Below are 15153 nucleotides of genomic sequence, written 5' to 3'. Positions count from 1 at the left end.
AAGTCTCCATGTCAGTAGGACATGACCATGCAGTATAACATCGTCAATAATTCAGCTCCTGTTCGTAGAAGCCTTTACGTCCATAAGCCCTGAAACAGTTCTGGCTTATTAAAGATTCATGGCACATGGCAAGACACATTCTGAATCACCCCTTTGTGTCCTTTGGTTTCACTGCTCATGCTTTGCATAGGACACAAGTGCAATTTAAGAATCTCACTGTAATCCATTATTATAATTAAAATCCCATTTGGCATCCTCAGACTAGTGTTTCATATCAATCTGCAGGCAGTGTGAGGGTGTAATGGATATTTTGTTCATATCTGATCGGCTCACTGCGGCACTTTTATTACTTTGCAGGGCCTGAGGACCGAACCACATTACATAGGTGGAGTGTTTGCACACGAGGCCTCTCATCCGTCTTCCTCTGACTTCGGCTGTCACCTCAGAGCCAACAGCTGCTGTGTGGTCGAATACTTATGCTCATGTAAATACGCACTCCTTCTCCTTCCTTCCCTCACGACTGCACATGCTCGCAAAACACACAGTCCAGGTTTTTCTCCTCCACACCAGCAGCCCCAGCGACTGGGTGTCCTTGCCTGTGGGTGCCGCGGCCCCGCCTGTACCAACGATCCATCACCAGACTGCAGAGTGGAAGTTAGGGTCATAAAACTCACTCCTTCACTCTCTCTCTCTCTCTCTTTGCCTTTCTCTCTCATCAGGTGAGCGTGCGTGTGTGTAATGGCCTCTGTGACTATGTGTGTGTGTTCCCTGGACCTTGCACTTGCCAGGGGCTCCAGGGTCTCCCCGCGCGGATTGATGGACAGTGGCGATGGCTTCCCTCGGCGGTGAGGGAATGAGTAATATGTTTGCTGTGGTGGACACACAAACCACACAAACGCAATGAGTATGCGCTTATGTAAAACGCAGTGAGTGGGCATGGGAGGAATGAGTGTGAGCGCAGCCATTTGAGGAGCTTTTTGTGGATGTTGTGCTTCGGCCTGTGTGTCTTTCTGGAGAGCGCTCGACTACACCTACACACTCTTGAGCTCTTCTTGCTCATTTGTCAGCTGTGTCCTACACCTGCAGCATGATTATGGGTCTGCAGTCTCAGTTCTGCTGCGGCTGATTCTTCCAGCCCATTTGCTGTAGATAACAAAGATACACAGTTATAAATAGATACATGAGCTTCTATCTGAAGGCTCTTATATATAGCTGCACAGGGATGGGGATGCTTGGGAACAGTACTGTACACCCTGGTATATTTTAAAGTTCTCTTTCCATGATGTTGAAGGAAAAGTCTGGTGATATTTAACATTTTTTTAATGTCAGCAAGTCCAATGAATTCTCTGTTCATCCAAAGCCTGACATGTTTTATTCCATTGTGCAATGAGGCTCCATTTTTGTCCTGTTGTTTATTTTAAGTCCATCCCACATACACGTTCCTGCTTCCAGAGATGCTCACTAAAGCAGCAAATGTGGTTTAATGCGCAGAAAGAAATAGTCCCCTAAAAATGCACTTCTTCTCCTGTTTGAGTGACATGTGTTAAAAAACTAAAAGTGCGAAACATTTTAAAATGAAAGGGATTTTAAAAACATTCACAGAACTACAGAACATCTCCATCCTCTAACATCCCACATCTCGCCAGATGAGAGCTAAGACATGTGCATTGCTCTACATTTGCATACACATGCCCGGTCTGCTAGCCGCCGGGCTGCATTCAAATCTCTTGTCTCTCCACTCACACACACACATACACACACTTTGAGGCTTATTAGAGAAGCTTTATGCATACATTAATGGGATGTGTGCGTGTTTTATGTGTAAGTTTGAGCCCGGCATCAGCAGTGCCCTCTGTCTGATCCCAACCTAATGTGCTCATGTTGAAACATGTGAGGGCCTCACCATCTATTATTCTGAAAAGCAGAGAAGGACAACGTTTGCGTAAGGCCCATTAGGGTAATTTAGTGTCTTTCAAGCACTAATGGCTCCTGTTTATATAAAAGAGGTTGGAGAGGAAGTGAGGAGGGAGTAAAGGTGGTCTTAGAAATAAATTATGTAGTGGTTTGTGCAGGAAGAGGTGGCGAGAAGAGGGGGCAGAGAGGTGGCAGAACATCCTACCGAGCCCCCTGCCCCTGCAGCTTCACAGCCCACTCCACCGTCTAAATCTGGCTCCGTTGCTATCTAACCTGCACTTGGCTTTTTTTTTCTCTCTCTTAAAAGCAACACTTCTCTCGCGCCCTCCCCAACTCGCCGGGTTTCTGCGGTGTTTGGATGGTAATTGGGCTGCGGTCAGAGAGCAAATGAATTCCGGGTCATCTACTCTGCCATCTGCACTTTACAGACTCGGAGCGCAGGAGCACCCACGCTGACTGTGGATGTGGAGAGGTGACACCAGGCAATCTGAGGAGAACAGGGTGTCTGTAATTGTTGGATGATTTCTTGCCACTATAAATAATTGTGCTTGAACTGTAATGAAGAAGCAGTTAACAGTATCATCTTTTATTTTTAAAGCGCAAGCAGTGAAAGCAAGTTAAAGGAGAATAGTTTGCTGAAGGGCCGCACGATAAATGACACTTTCATCATCCTGATATGAACATGCAAATTAAACACATCGCAAAACAAAGCGTGACTCACAATGAACAGGAAAATAATGTTTTGCCTGGCCCACACTAAACGATTGTTAAAATCTTAACAGATGTTGAAAATGTGAGAGACCCCACACTTACAACAGATAATGATAGAATAAACAGTTTTGTTTGGAGAGCAATGATATGACCGAAAACAGCACACCACACACGAACAGATTCCATTCACCTGGAAATTGGAAATCTCACAAAGTGTCTCGCAGTCAGACGTGACTTGGCAGGACGACAGGCAGGAAGAATTGGCGATTGATAGTTTTTTGGACGTTACTGAGAATTCACAAAGAAAGTCGTGGAGATGGCGTGAACGTGGGCTGTACATGTTACAGTGCGAGTTCTGCCTCCTCCTTCAGGCAGCTTGATTCACAATTGGCTACTGTTTCGTCCCACGTTACAATCCACAGAGTGCGCGCTCGGCTGCCCTCAGGGTTCCCCCCACACATCAGGATAACGGATTGTAACTATTGAACATGTTTAATATTTACGATTTGAAATCTGAGCGGCCCTGATGTTCTTCCGAGCAGATCGGGGGCAGTAAAATCAGTCTTAACAAACCTCACACTACAGGAAAATCTGGCAAGATAATCTTTAGAACCATCAATAAATCTGGACTTTGCTCAATTTTCTCGGAAGGGGGGAATCGGGCCCAAAATCGTCCCGATTATCTTGTAGTGTGTACCCTGCTTAAGCCTTTAGCTGCCCTAAGATTAGCTGATATCAATGTAGAGGCTACCGGCAGAAAAAAAAAGTGCTTTCAAGCTAATTGTAGAACATAAACATATCTTCATTATATCACAATACATAACAACATCACAGTCTATCCTCTTATCATGCTGGCCTGTTCTGCAGCCATTCTTGCAGCTCTGTGAAGCTGTACTTGGGAACTATAGGGCTTTAAATAATTGCTAAAGGCTAAACATCAGCCAACATGCTCACAATGACAATGCTATCTTGATGTTTTGCTCCTTTTAATTTAAATCTAGAAAAAAAACAAGGCATGCAGGGACACGATCAGCCCAGATCGGACACATGTGAAACAATAAAGATAATAGCAACCAATCAGCATCTCTGTTTGCATATACAACAGCCAGTATGTAAAACACATCATAAAAGAAAAGGCGTCAACAGAAGCTCCTCTTTAAGTCTCTTTAATGAAAATGTAACAACATCATACTCTCAGCTGTTTCCGTCAGCTCCTGAATAAAGACGGCTTACTGTTGATACCATTACACTCACTGCATGGGGCTGCTGTTACACACACTAGTACCGAATATTGTACTGGCTGTTATGTGAGGCCGTATGTGATCGATGTGCACATAAGCGGCTGTAAGAGCTGGAGAGCTCTGCACTAAGATTTGATTTGTTCCTAAAAGTTAAATGTGAACTACAGCTGGCTTTCACAAAACGTGTTTACAAGAACATTTGAGAGAATCTCACTGAAGCAACAGGAATCTACTGCTTTTATATGCCAGAAAGACACACTTTGTAAGTACTTGAATGCTTCAGGCATCGTGATTTCATTTCTTGCTGCAAAACTTGTCAGATTAGTATCACAGTGCAAGTGTCAGCCGCAGTTACAAGCACAACAAGAGCAGCCAGCCACAGTATGAAGCCATCATCTTTGATTTGTGCCTGCATTCTGTCTTTCACTGTCATGGCAGCACAGTTTGAGTCTCTTTCTGTTGTACCGTGTGGAGAGGACTTTGGATGGATTTACCTCCGCAGGGACAAAACATCAAATTATCAGTGTGTATAATTGTGCCATGTGTTGGCAGTGCGCAAGCAGGCTGTTGTAATTTTATGAAGATTATGTGTTCGGCTTCTAATTTTTCACAACACGACAGGTCAAACCTAGACATTTGCACTTTTCTTGTGATGCTAACCTTTTTGAGAAAATGTAATTCTTACATTTAGAGGGGTGTTAAAGCCGAAACATGCAGGAAAATATATTTATAAAAAAATACCTTTTTCACTGTAAATATTTTGACGTGACACAAAAGAGAAAGCCAAGTAATCTGATTGGATAAGAGGCCTTCCATGAGCTGATAACAACATCACTGGGACTTTTCACTCTGTGTATCACTCCGCCTCAGCCAGGTGTTCTGAATACTCTTAATTAACATTACAGCAGACCGTGTATGCTGACATTAATCAAGCTGGTACCTCTGAATCACACAGCAGACTCTTCTTTCACTGGTTGATGATAAATTAAAACATACAGATAAATGTTCATGATAAAAAAAACAGCTGATCTGTGGTAACCTGTCGACACGGAGTGCAGGAGAATGTTTGGGTTGCTTGGCAACAAAAGTTCTGTGTCAGTTAAATTGTGGAACTAGTTGAGTTGGTGGAGGCAAAAATATTCTGTTGTAGATTATGACTTTTTACTGCTATTTGCTGCTTGTATAACTGTTGTGTAAAAGCAATATCACGCTCACGGTCGTGATGTTATACTGAATATCAGCACTGCTATCTTGGACCGAATCACAGCAGTGCTGATATTCAGTACATCAATCCCTCTCGTGTGATATTGCTTAAATAAAAGATGGCTGAATTCTTCTGATGCTCAGTAATGTTTCAGGGTCCTGGCATTCAGCAAGCAGGCTCACTGTCACACTGCTATTACTTAATGGGACACTATCAGTTACACACAAGCTTCTCTTGCCAGCCAAGTCAAAATGTCTGCCGTGAAAAGGTCTATTACCCCTCTCACTCAATACAGTCTGATTCTGTGGCTTTTAAGTAAAACATCTTTTAATGCACTTGAAGGCCACAACACACTTGCTGATGCTGCTGGTGTCTCTTTAAGCCCTTTGGCCTTACAAAGTCATTACATAAACGATTTTACAGTCTGTTGACAGCAGAGGAGCCCAAATACATAAAGCTGCCGTGGCTAACAGCAGAACACTCTGAAGAAAGGCTGCAAAATAGATGTTTCAAATCAGTTCACCCCGTAAAGATTATCGAGGCATTTCCAGAATAGACATAGCTTCAGGCAGTAAAGTCTAACAGGAAGTACAGGTTGAGTAAGTTATAATAAAATATTAAGATAAAGACCTCTCAGTATGTACAGTATATACTGTCAATGATTTGTATATGTAATTCTTGTGTTTCATAATGACAGACATCTTCCATAAGTACTTTGTCAGAGTTTTTGGCAGCAGGAAACAGGAAGTCAATGTCGCCAACAAAACAGAAGCTGTGTCTCAGTTCAGGGGCTTCGTCCTTCGAAGGACGCGCTCTGCGAAAGATGAGTAATTCGTAGCCCGTGTGGACCGTTAAAGCCGAACTAAAATGAGACGGTCTGGTCTACAGAGGATTTCCTGTTTGTGTCACCAGTTGTTCCCGCCCTTGTTTTACAATCTGCACGCTATTTGATTGAGTTGAAACCAACAACTTAAACATTTAAAAGTGTATTCCTCTGCCGCTTGAGAGTCCATCATCTCGTTTGAATTGAATTGAATCTGAAGGAGCCTTCAAAATGGGACAGCGTTTGACGCGCTGTGATGCAAACGGCCTTTTAATTTGTCCTTTGAAGGATGCAGCCCCTGAATTGGGACACAGCTATCCAAAGGCAATAGGACAGGTACAACTAGTAAGAGGCAACTATAATGCCTCAAATACTGAAACAGCAAAGCAATATTAACCATGTGTAAAATGCATGAAATTAATACATGCTTAATGAAGAGCCAAAGAGCAATTCATGTGAGGGCAGAGCACAGAGGCAGGAGACTCCCCGAGGGCTACTGGACAGGTGTGTTTCAGCCAAGTATGGGAACAACAGCTATGAGGAGAGTTTGAAGCAGGATGGGAGAAGGGTGGGGGGGTTGGAGGGAGATGTTGGTGCAGGCATCTCCATGACAACATAAGACACATACAGTATTGTCCTTCCGAAGTCGATCCGAACATTGCAGTTTATATCAGAGCTGTGTATTGATTCTGCCTGCGAGACAAACTGTAGCTGCTGTAGTTCAGTCTGCCGAACATCCTCTGAGTACAGCTTTTACATAACTGAACTTTACTGAACATTACTCTGACAGCAACCTCGTCTCTCTGGGCACTTTTAACCAAACTATAATCATCATTTAAAAGATGCACTGCAGTCACTTTAATACAGCAGCTGCTGTAATAATGTTGAAGTGTCTTTAATGCTCTTATTTTGTGCTGCTTCAGAAGGGCTGTATCTCTTTTGTTTCATTATCTCTTTTCCCTACTTGTACAAAATAGTTCAGATGTATAAAAGCATGAACAATGAAGTACAAGGACTGATTGAAAGTGTTTGTCAGTCTCTCTTGTGTCAGAACAAACAGTTCCTTCAGCAGCGCCTTCTGTTACCTGCAGCAGCTGAAGGTCGCCAGGGAAGAGCTCTGTTGTCCTCCTGCTGCGTAATCAAAAATTACGGTGGTTATTTTGGACTGCAGCTTACGACCAGGTAACAGTAGCTCTGTGTGCTGCCGGGGCCCACAGGGAGAGGATCATTCTGTATACAGTAGAGTGCACACAGCTCCATCCACCTGCTGTTGACCTGTGGAGCATTAGCTGTCCGGGGCCCCTCGGCTTACTGCAGAATGACTGCTACCAGATATGGGTTTGGACAACCGATCATGTGACTGGCATTTTAAAATGTGGGGTGGGGGTCGGAGCAGGATGTTTGTGGTTTTCTGTTTCAGTCTCTGTATACCAGCTGTTTATGGAAAGAAAGACATTTAAACTTGTGCAGAAGCATGTTGTTTTCTTAGAGAGGCTGCCTGCCATGCTGATGTCAGACCTGCTCAAGCAAACTAAAGCCAGTGGATGGAGAAGGTTTATTAATTAAGCACATTAAACATTATGTATCATGGGGAAAGTAACTATCAAATACAAATACACACAGAATCTGCCCTGAAAAAAGCAGGCTAATCACACATGCACGTTACAACAAGCAGCTATGGAAAAGCTATGGCTGTGTGCAGCATCAGCAGAGGCTGTGATTTTCTACCAGTAAGCATTTAATGAAATGAAACACATTTTCCTCCATCAGACTTTAGTTTTGAAATATTTGCTGGAATACATCGAGCTCAGTAAGTGTAAACCAAAATATAGTATAAAGCCTTTTGTGGCTCCAGAGGTAACTGCAAAATTATTGTTAATTCAGATTCTGATTGGGTCAAATTATTTTAAAAATCAGAATTCAGGGTTGGAAAGAAAAGAGCTGACAAGTAGCCTGTAGCCTGCTCCCTATCTGCTTGAGCCAACCGCCTCAAGGATACTAAGGCTAGGCTGCTACTAGCATAACACTAACACAACCTACCCTCCAACCAAGCTGCATTGTGGGTAATAGAGGCATCAGGTTTTAGTGAAGATAGAATGAAAGACCCATCCATTATCTATACCGCTTATCCTGTTCAGGGTCGTGGAGGGGTCGAGCCTATCCCAGCTGTCATGGAGCGGGAGGTGGGATACACCCTGGACAGATCGCCAGTCAATCACAGGGCTGATACATATGCTGTGTTCAAAATGCCATACTAGCAGTACGTACTGATTTGGCCAAAATGTAGTATGTAGTGTGCAAACAAAAGCAACATTTATAGTGTGCCAAAAATACCCGGATGTACTGATTTGGACAAGTCTGCCTTGCCTACTGTATCCCATGATGCAAAGCACTGGAAAAACAGTTAAAATAGCGGACAGCAGCACACTCGACAGCTGTAGTATGTAGTATATAGTTAGTATATAGTATGTAGTATGCAGTATATAGTATCCAATTTCGAACACAGCAATAAACAACCTTTCACGCTTACACCCACACCTGTGGGCAATTTTAGAGTCACTAATTAACCTAACGAGCATGTCTTTGGACTGCGGGAGGAAGCCCGAGTACCTGAGGACTCTGGAAATACTTTAGTTGTTCTTTTTTATTATTGTCTGCCTCAGATGCTGGAAGAGCTCCTCCTTTTCCTCCTTTGAACGACACAAAGTTTGTGTGCTGACTGTAAAAGGATATGTGTCAGGCTGCTATTTCTGACATTGTGTGTGTGTGTGTGTGTGGTTGGCGGATGGGGGTGGGGGCACTGACAGCGTGCGTTACTACTAATGGGTTTTCAAAAGTCTGACATTATCATATTTTCTGTCCTAAGTGAATCTGAACATTGTTCTGCTAGCAGACAGTCCTGCTCACACTTTCAGGCAGTTAATTCCAGTCAGTGGCAGGTTGGCTAATGGAAGTATTCATCTCCGAGCCAGGGTGGATTGTAAATTAGAACATTTGTAGAGGTGAGGGACATTAGAGGAGTTATTAAATCATCGGTAACAGTAGAAGGTGGGGATTTAAAACCCTTCAACACTGTTAGTGCTCCTCCAAATGCCAGAACGCCTCCTGTCTTTTGACTGCTTATTGATTGTGGCAGTTTGGTGCGTGGATATGTGCGTGTCTGTTTCTAGGCAGTGTCTAAATAGTTGTAAAGACAGCAGTGACATATATCGGAGATTCTTCCTCTAACTTTCTTTAACATCAGCACGTGGTACCACTTTTTCTACAGCCATAGATATGTCTTTTCGTGGCTTTACAAATGATTGGTGGTGACTTCTCTTGATATGTGTGTGCCACTTTTAGGTATGAACATATTTTTCAGAGACGTAAGCAGCCCATCTCAGACCCCCTGATGTGTAAACCAGCGAGTGTCCTTTCAGTATGTTTTAACACACTGTCGGCCTCCCTCACCACTCAGTTATCATGCTGCTATGGAATATGTTTTCTGGAGTTACTTTCCATCCCACCAGTTGGTATTTCACAATGGGTTTATAAAGAGATTATCACTCTGCTGCCAACATCCACCAGCAGACAGAGCGGTGGAGGGATGGAGAGAGAGAGAGAGAGAGAGAGAGAGAGAGAGAGAGAGAGAGAGACAGGGAATATGTATGCGTGTGTCATATGAAACCCATAGGCAGGTCAGGCTCATGATAAGCCTCCTGCCTCAGAGACTTATGCAGATGATGTGATGCACTGACTTATTGTGATGCACTGAATCGAAGCCCCCTATAGTGCATGACCTTGTCCGGCATTTACCCAAAGACACAAGCGGCTGTATGAACCAGACTGTTTTTATATTGATTGGATTATTTACTTTCACATATTTTATTCAGCTTGTTTAAATGTTGGTGCATTCATTTTATTTCTGAGTATTCTGCCTGCTCGCGCTGCATAAATGGACCATTCGAGTGCATTTTGCGGGGCTATCGAGGCTTCCGAGAGTCTGCGATTGTTTTCCTTTTCCATGCATTTTAAGATGTCTCACATGAGGTCTCATGAATACAATAGATTTTCAATTTTCCTCTTTTTCATTTACAATGCATGAAAAAGTTCGAGAGCAAAACAACCCTCAGATATAAAATGGACTCACAGCTATTAAGGAATTTTTCTTTCTGTGTGTATGCGCACATGATTTGAAAAGCTGGCTGCTCTCGCGGCACAGTCGACCATTGTAAATCGACCGGTTTCGGCTGAATGCAGACACAGTCCTTTGAGGATTATCTTGGAGCTCTAGCTTTAATTTCACTGCTGTGTCGGGTCAATTAGAGTCTGTAATTGTAATTTCACTCATTTAGAGTGTTTAATCACTGCTGTTGAAGGGGAATTGAGTTTAATTAATTTGTCTCACTGTCTGCATCTTTTTCTCTCCCTCTTTCCGTTCCGTCTTCCCATCCTTTCTCTCTCCTCAGGTGTCTGGCCCAGTGATTCAACCCCAGACAGGAGCAGGAGGAAGCAGACGAAACGAGGGCCATGGGGACGGGCCTGGGTCAGGATGTAGGCTGGCTCCTGCCGTTCCTGTTCTGGCTGATGGTCACAGTGTCACCCGCACAGGGCCAAGGTTGTCCTCAGCGATGTGAGTGCATCACAAAACTCAAGACAGTGTCCTGTTATGGTAAACGCCTGTCCACACTGCCAGACGGCATCCCACTGGACACAAAGATCCTGGACCTGAGTGGGAACAAACTCCGCTGGGTGGAGCATGGCGACCTGCTTCCCTTTCAACGTCTGGAGAAGCTGGACCTGAGTGAGAACATGATCAGTGTCCTGGAGCCGAATGCTTTTTCGAGTCTGCAGAACCTGCAGACGCTTTCATTGAGGGGTAACCAGTTGAAACTGGTCCCCATGGCGGCTTTCTCTCGTCTCTCCAACCTAACTTCATTGGACCTCAGTGGGAATAAGATCGTAATCCTTTTGGACTTTACTTTCCAAGACCTGAGAAGTCTAAAAAACCTGGAAGTTGGAGACAATGATTTGGTTTATATATCTAACAAGGCCTTTCTGGGTCTGGTGGGGCTGAGGGAGCTGACTATCGAGAGGTGCAACCTGACGTCTGTGTCCAGCCAGTCTCTGTCTTACCTGCACAACCTGGTGACTCTGCGGCTCCGCTACCTCAGCATCTCCGCCTTAGAGGACCAGAACTTCCGAAAGCTGGGAAACCTGAGGGGCCTGGAGATCGACCACTGGCCCTTTTTAGAGTACATTTCCCCTCACAGCCTGCAGGGGCTGAACTTATCTTGGCTGTCTATCACGCACACAAACATCACCTCTGTGCCCACCTCCGCCCTGCGCAGCCTCGCTCACCTCACCAGCCTCAACCTCTCCTACAACCCCATCTCCGTGCTGGAGTCGTGGGCGCTGCGGGACCTTGTTAGGCTGAAGGAGCTGCATCTGGTCAACACTAACCTGGCAGCAGTGCAGCCGTATGCAATGGGTGGTCTGAGGCAAATCCGCCTTCTTAACCTCTCCACTAACAGCCTGGTGACCCTGGAGGAGGGAGCCTTTCAGTCTGTTAACACTCTGGAGACGCTGCGTTTGGATGCCAACCCTCTGGCTTGTGACTGCCGCCTGCTGTGGATCCTTCAACGCAGGAAGACTCTTAATTTTGACGGCGCTGCCCCGGTGTGTACGACGCCTGTGGAGGTGCAGGGTAGGGCTCTAAATGCTTTCTCAGACTCAGCTCTCTTTGATCACTTTACTTGCCAGAAGCCCAAAATCCGCAACAGGAAGCTGCAGCAGATATCTGCCCGCGAGGGGCAGGTGGTGTCGTTCATTTGCAAAGCAGAAGGTGAGCCGACGCCAGTTATATTCTGGATCTCTCCTCAACGCCGCCGCATCACTACAAAGAGCAGCGGCCGCCTGACTGTGTTGCCAGAAGGCACTTTAGAAATACGCTACGCCCAGGTAACAGACAGTGGAACTTATATCTGCATAGCCAGCAATGCAGGTGGAAACGACACCTATTTTGCCACACTTACAGTCAGCGGGCTGCCTTTAGACGCAGCCCTCATGGCCAACCGCACTTACTATGCCGGGGACCTAAATGACACAAATCTAAACGACACCAGAGTCTTCTTGAAGTTTACTCTGGACCTAAAGACCATCCTCATATCCACAGCTATGGGCTGTATCATGTTCCTGGGGGTGGTGCTCTTCTGTTTCATCCTGCTGTTCGTGTGGAGTCGAGGGAGAGGGCAGCACAAGAACAACTTCTCTGTGGAATATTCCTTCAGGAAAGTGGACGGACCTGCTGCCAGTGGAGGACAGGGTGGGGCGCGCAAGTTCAACATGAAAATGATTTGATTATTGGGATCTGTCTCTCTCATTAGTATTCCTCCCTGTTGCTTTTCTGAGCTCTCCTTGGGGGACGTAAGAGGAAAAGACCCTGGAACGGACCGTTGTGCTTGCAAAACACTAAAAACTATTTGTAGGACATTTTATGAGGACGAGGTTTTGTTATTAAAACTGCTGTACATATAAGGAAAATGAAACCTGTATGGATTTGATATATTTCTATTGCTTTGTTGTGTGCTCACATTATTATGCAGAGGAAAAGCTGGATTATAGTTAAAGATGTCTAGAAATGTTGAATAGACTGTTAAAGGACCAAGCAACAAAAGCACTCAGAGTCCCAGAAGTCTTTAACCTCGATAAAGCTCTTGCCAACGCCGTCCTTCCTCCCGACAAGGAACTCTGTCCTCTTCATGTTTAAAGGACCTCACCTCTCGGCTGATTCCAGCTCTCTATCTCCAAACTCATGAATACATTATAATTGGGTGGTGCTCAGTGAATGCCAAGGACTTGCCAATAAGTATTTGAATAGTTCCAGCTATATACTGCATACTTAGACTTATTTACAGTCAGGACTGTAGAGCACTATAATGACTTAAATATAGAGGCTCTGCCTTTTTGCTGATGCTAGATTTGTACTGAATACATTAGATACTCAGAGACTACTCTCTGCAACACTGCCAATTTGTCCATAAAGCACCATGTAATGTCAATGCAATGCCATGGAAGAGAAAGTCACTTCCGTTTGGATACCACTAAAAGTTGCTCAGTCATTTTAAAGTAAAAATGGGACTCTACAGGATAAACTACCCGATGCACGCCTGTGTGTTGACACAGTACATGCAGATTGCTATTTAGGTTTTCCATTGTTGTCTATTGAGTGTGTAAAACTACCCGATGAAAAACTGTATATAAAAGATGAACGCATGTACAGAGTTGGCTTCTTACGTTGTGTTTAATTTGTACATTTGTTGGGGTGCGAACATCCCAAAAGCTGAACTGCTCTTTCTGAATAGATAAAATAAATGCTGTATAAGATGTATCATATATTTTGTAATCATTGACAAATCATTGTGGTTGTCTGTAGTACTGTTAAGTGAGTTTTTCTGTTCTACCATAATTCCACTCTCCTCTTCAAAGCAGAGATATCCAGTCCAGAGCTCGCACCTTGAAATGTCATCGCATAGATATTGCTCTGAGACGTGCTCCCGGAGCTCACACAACAAATAATGAAGGGCGTTTACGTCAGGTTTCAGTTCAGCCTATTTTCAGCCGTGAGTGACAGCGGGGAAGCTTGGCTGACCAGCGGGGGGAAGGAGTTAAACGGGTTCTCATCAGGACATTGGTGTGTTTGAGACACGCAGGGAGAAAATGCTAATGTGGTAAAGACCTTGCAGACTGGAACAAAGGTCATAATGAAACTGAGCCAGAGAAAGAGAGAGTATTCTAGGAAGACACTGACACTAACATCCAAAGGATGGCTGTGTACATCCTATAAGTCTGAAGGTGATATTATAATTAATTCAGCATTTAATCTGCGATCTCGTGCAGCATCTGCGGTGGTAAGACTATAACGTAGAGCATCAGAATAAGAATTGGGTTTTATTGCCAAGTAGGTTCACACATTTGTCTTTGTCTTATTGGTGCATTAAGGTAAACAAAAATAGAATACAATATGGGAAACAAAGTGAACAGCAGTTTCCCTCATAACTTAAGGCTTAATTTGGAGAGTGAACTGCTTATATTACTCTTACAGCATCTTCATTTTCAGGTTTAGGCTCTGGAACAAATAACACCAGTTCAGAAATAAGCACATCCTGTCCAGTTTCATCGACAGCGCCTCTAACAGTGTGACTCTGCTGCCCTCTGTTGGACACAGATGGAACTGCATCCTACACTCTTACCGGAGTATGTTAGCCTTTACACTTAGAAGCAGGTAATTAATTCAAATTTTTCACATTAACTTTATTAGCTACAATGTGGGATTATTAAAACTGTGAATATATATTACCAGACTGATCTTGTCTGCATTTTAGAAATGTAAACAAACAATCCATTTATAGTATTTCCATTAACTTTACTGAACCCATCCTGTAAATATTGAAGCCATTGTGTCTGCTGGACTGTTTTGTATCGTATTGTTTTATATAAATGAAGCACACTGTTTATAAAGCATGCTGTATTATCTTCTATGATGATGTCTTGTCTCCTGTCCCTGTTTTTTTATAGCAGTTATCTGGTCGCTGGACCTTTATGGTGGCAGTCTGAGAAGTTGATTGAGAGTCTACAATAAACGTGTGACCCCGTCACTGTGAAATTTTGTGTTGCAAACTTGTTCTTTATGTGTCTACCAGGGGTTTGTTTTGTTTAATTTAAGCTGCTTATAGAGCGAAATGCTCTCACTGTATTATACTGTATGAGGAGTACAGGAGGGAGGGGAAGTGTCGAGCAACAGGGAGATGTTAATCACCAAGTAGCTTCAAAAACATCAAAACCTGATCCCATTTTTATCATCTTTAAACCCCCTTCCATGCTAAGATGTATTTTCTTATTGGTACTTCACTTTGATGTTTGACTCTTACTGTGCAGAATGATTATGTTGTTTTTACAACTATTTACTGGAGGAAGGAAGTTGTCTGTGCTCTCCTTCAGACATTTACGCACACCCTAAATACATTTTAAATCTAGGACTTATTTATTAAGCTTCTGGATTTATCACCCATCCATCCATTATCTATACCACTTATCCTGTGCAGGGTCGCAAGGGTTCAATCTACTGCAAGATTATCCTTCATTTGGGACAACAAATGCTGCCTTATTGGTCCAACATCTCCCATAAGGGTCACATTGAAGACCAAAGTACATGATTCATCCATCATTTAGTGACAGCTTAGATAGGACCACCAAGACAGACATGCTTCATAAATGACGAA

The 15153-nt window shown here is 43.8% G+C and overlaps 1 protein-coding gene across 1 annotated transcript in view; it reads left to right on the top strand.

The window, feature by feature from the left end:
• The window catches only part of lingo3a (leucine rich repeat and Ig domain containing 3a), a 40841-nt gene extending 26311 nt beyond the window's left edge, over positions 1-14530 (top strand). Inside the window, exon 2 of the mRNA XM_069680554.1 lies at positions 10342-14530. Within this exon, the coding sequence (XP_069536655.1) occupies positions 10403-12232 (1830 nt within the window). The 5' untranslated portion in view covers positions 10342-10402 and the 3' untranslated portion in view covers positions 12233-14530. The remainder of the gene's footprint in view (positions 1-10341) is intronic.
• Positions 14531-15153: the final 623 nt, after the last annotated feature.

This window comes from Semicossyphus pulcher, unplaced genomic scaffold (genome assembly GCF_022749685.1).
Source record: "Semicossyphus pulcher isolate SPU_LCO1_2020_fin unplaced genomic scaffold, fSemPul1.0.p SCAF_4, whole genome shotgun sequence".
Classification (NCBI taxonomy): Eukaryota; Metazoa; Chordata; class Actinopteri; order Labriformes; family Labridae; genus Semicossyphus; species Semicossyphus pulcher.
Note: the sequence above shows the minus strand (reverse complement) of the source record. Positions and strands in the feature narration are given on the sequence as shown.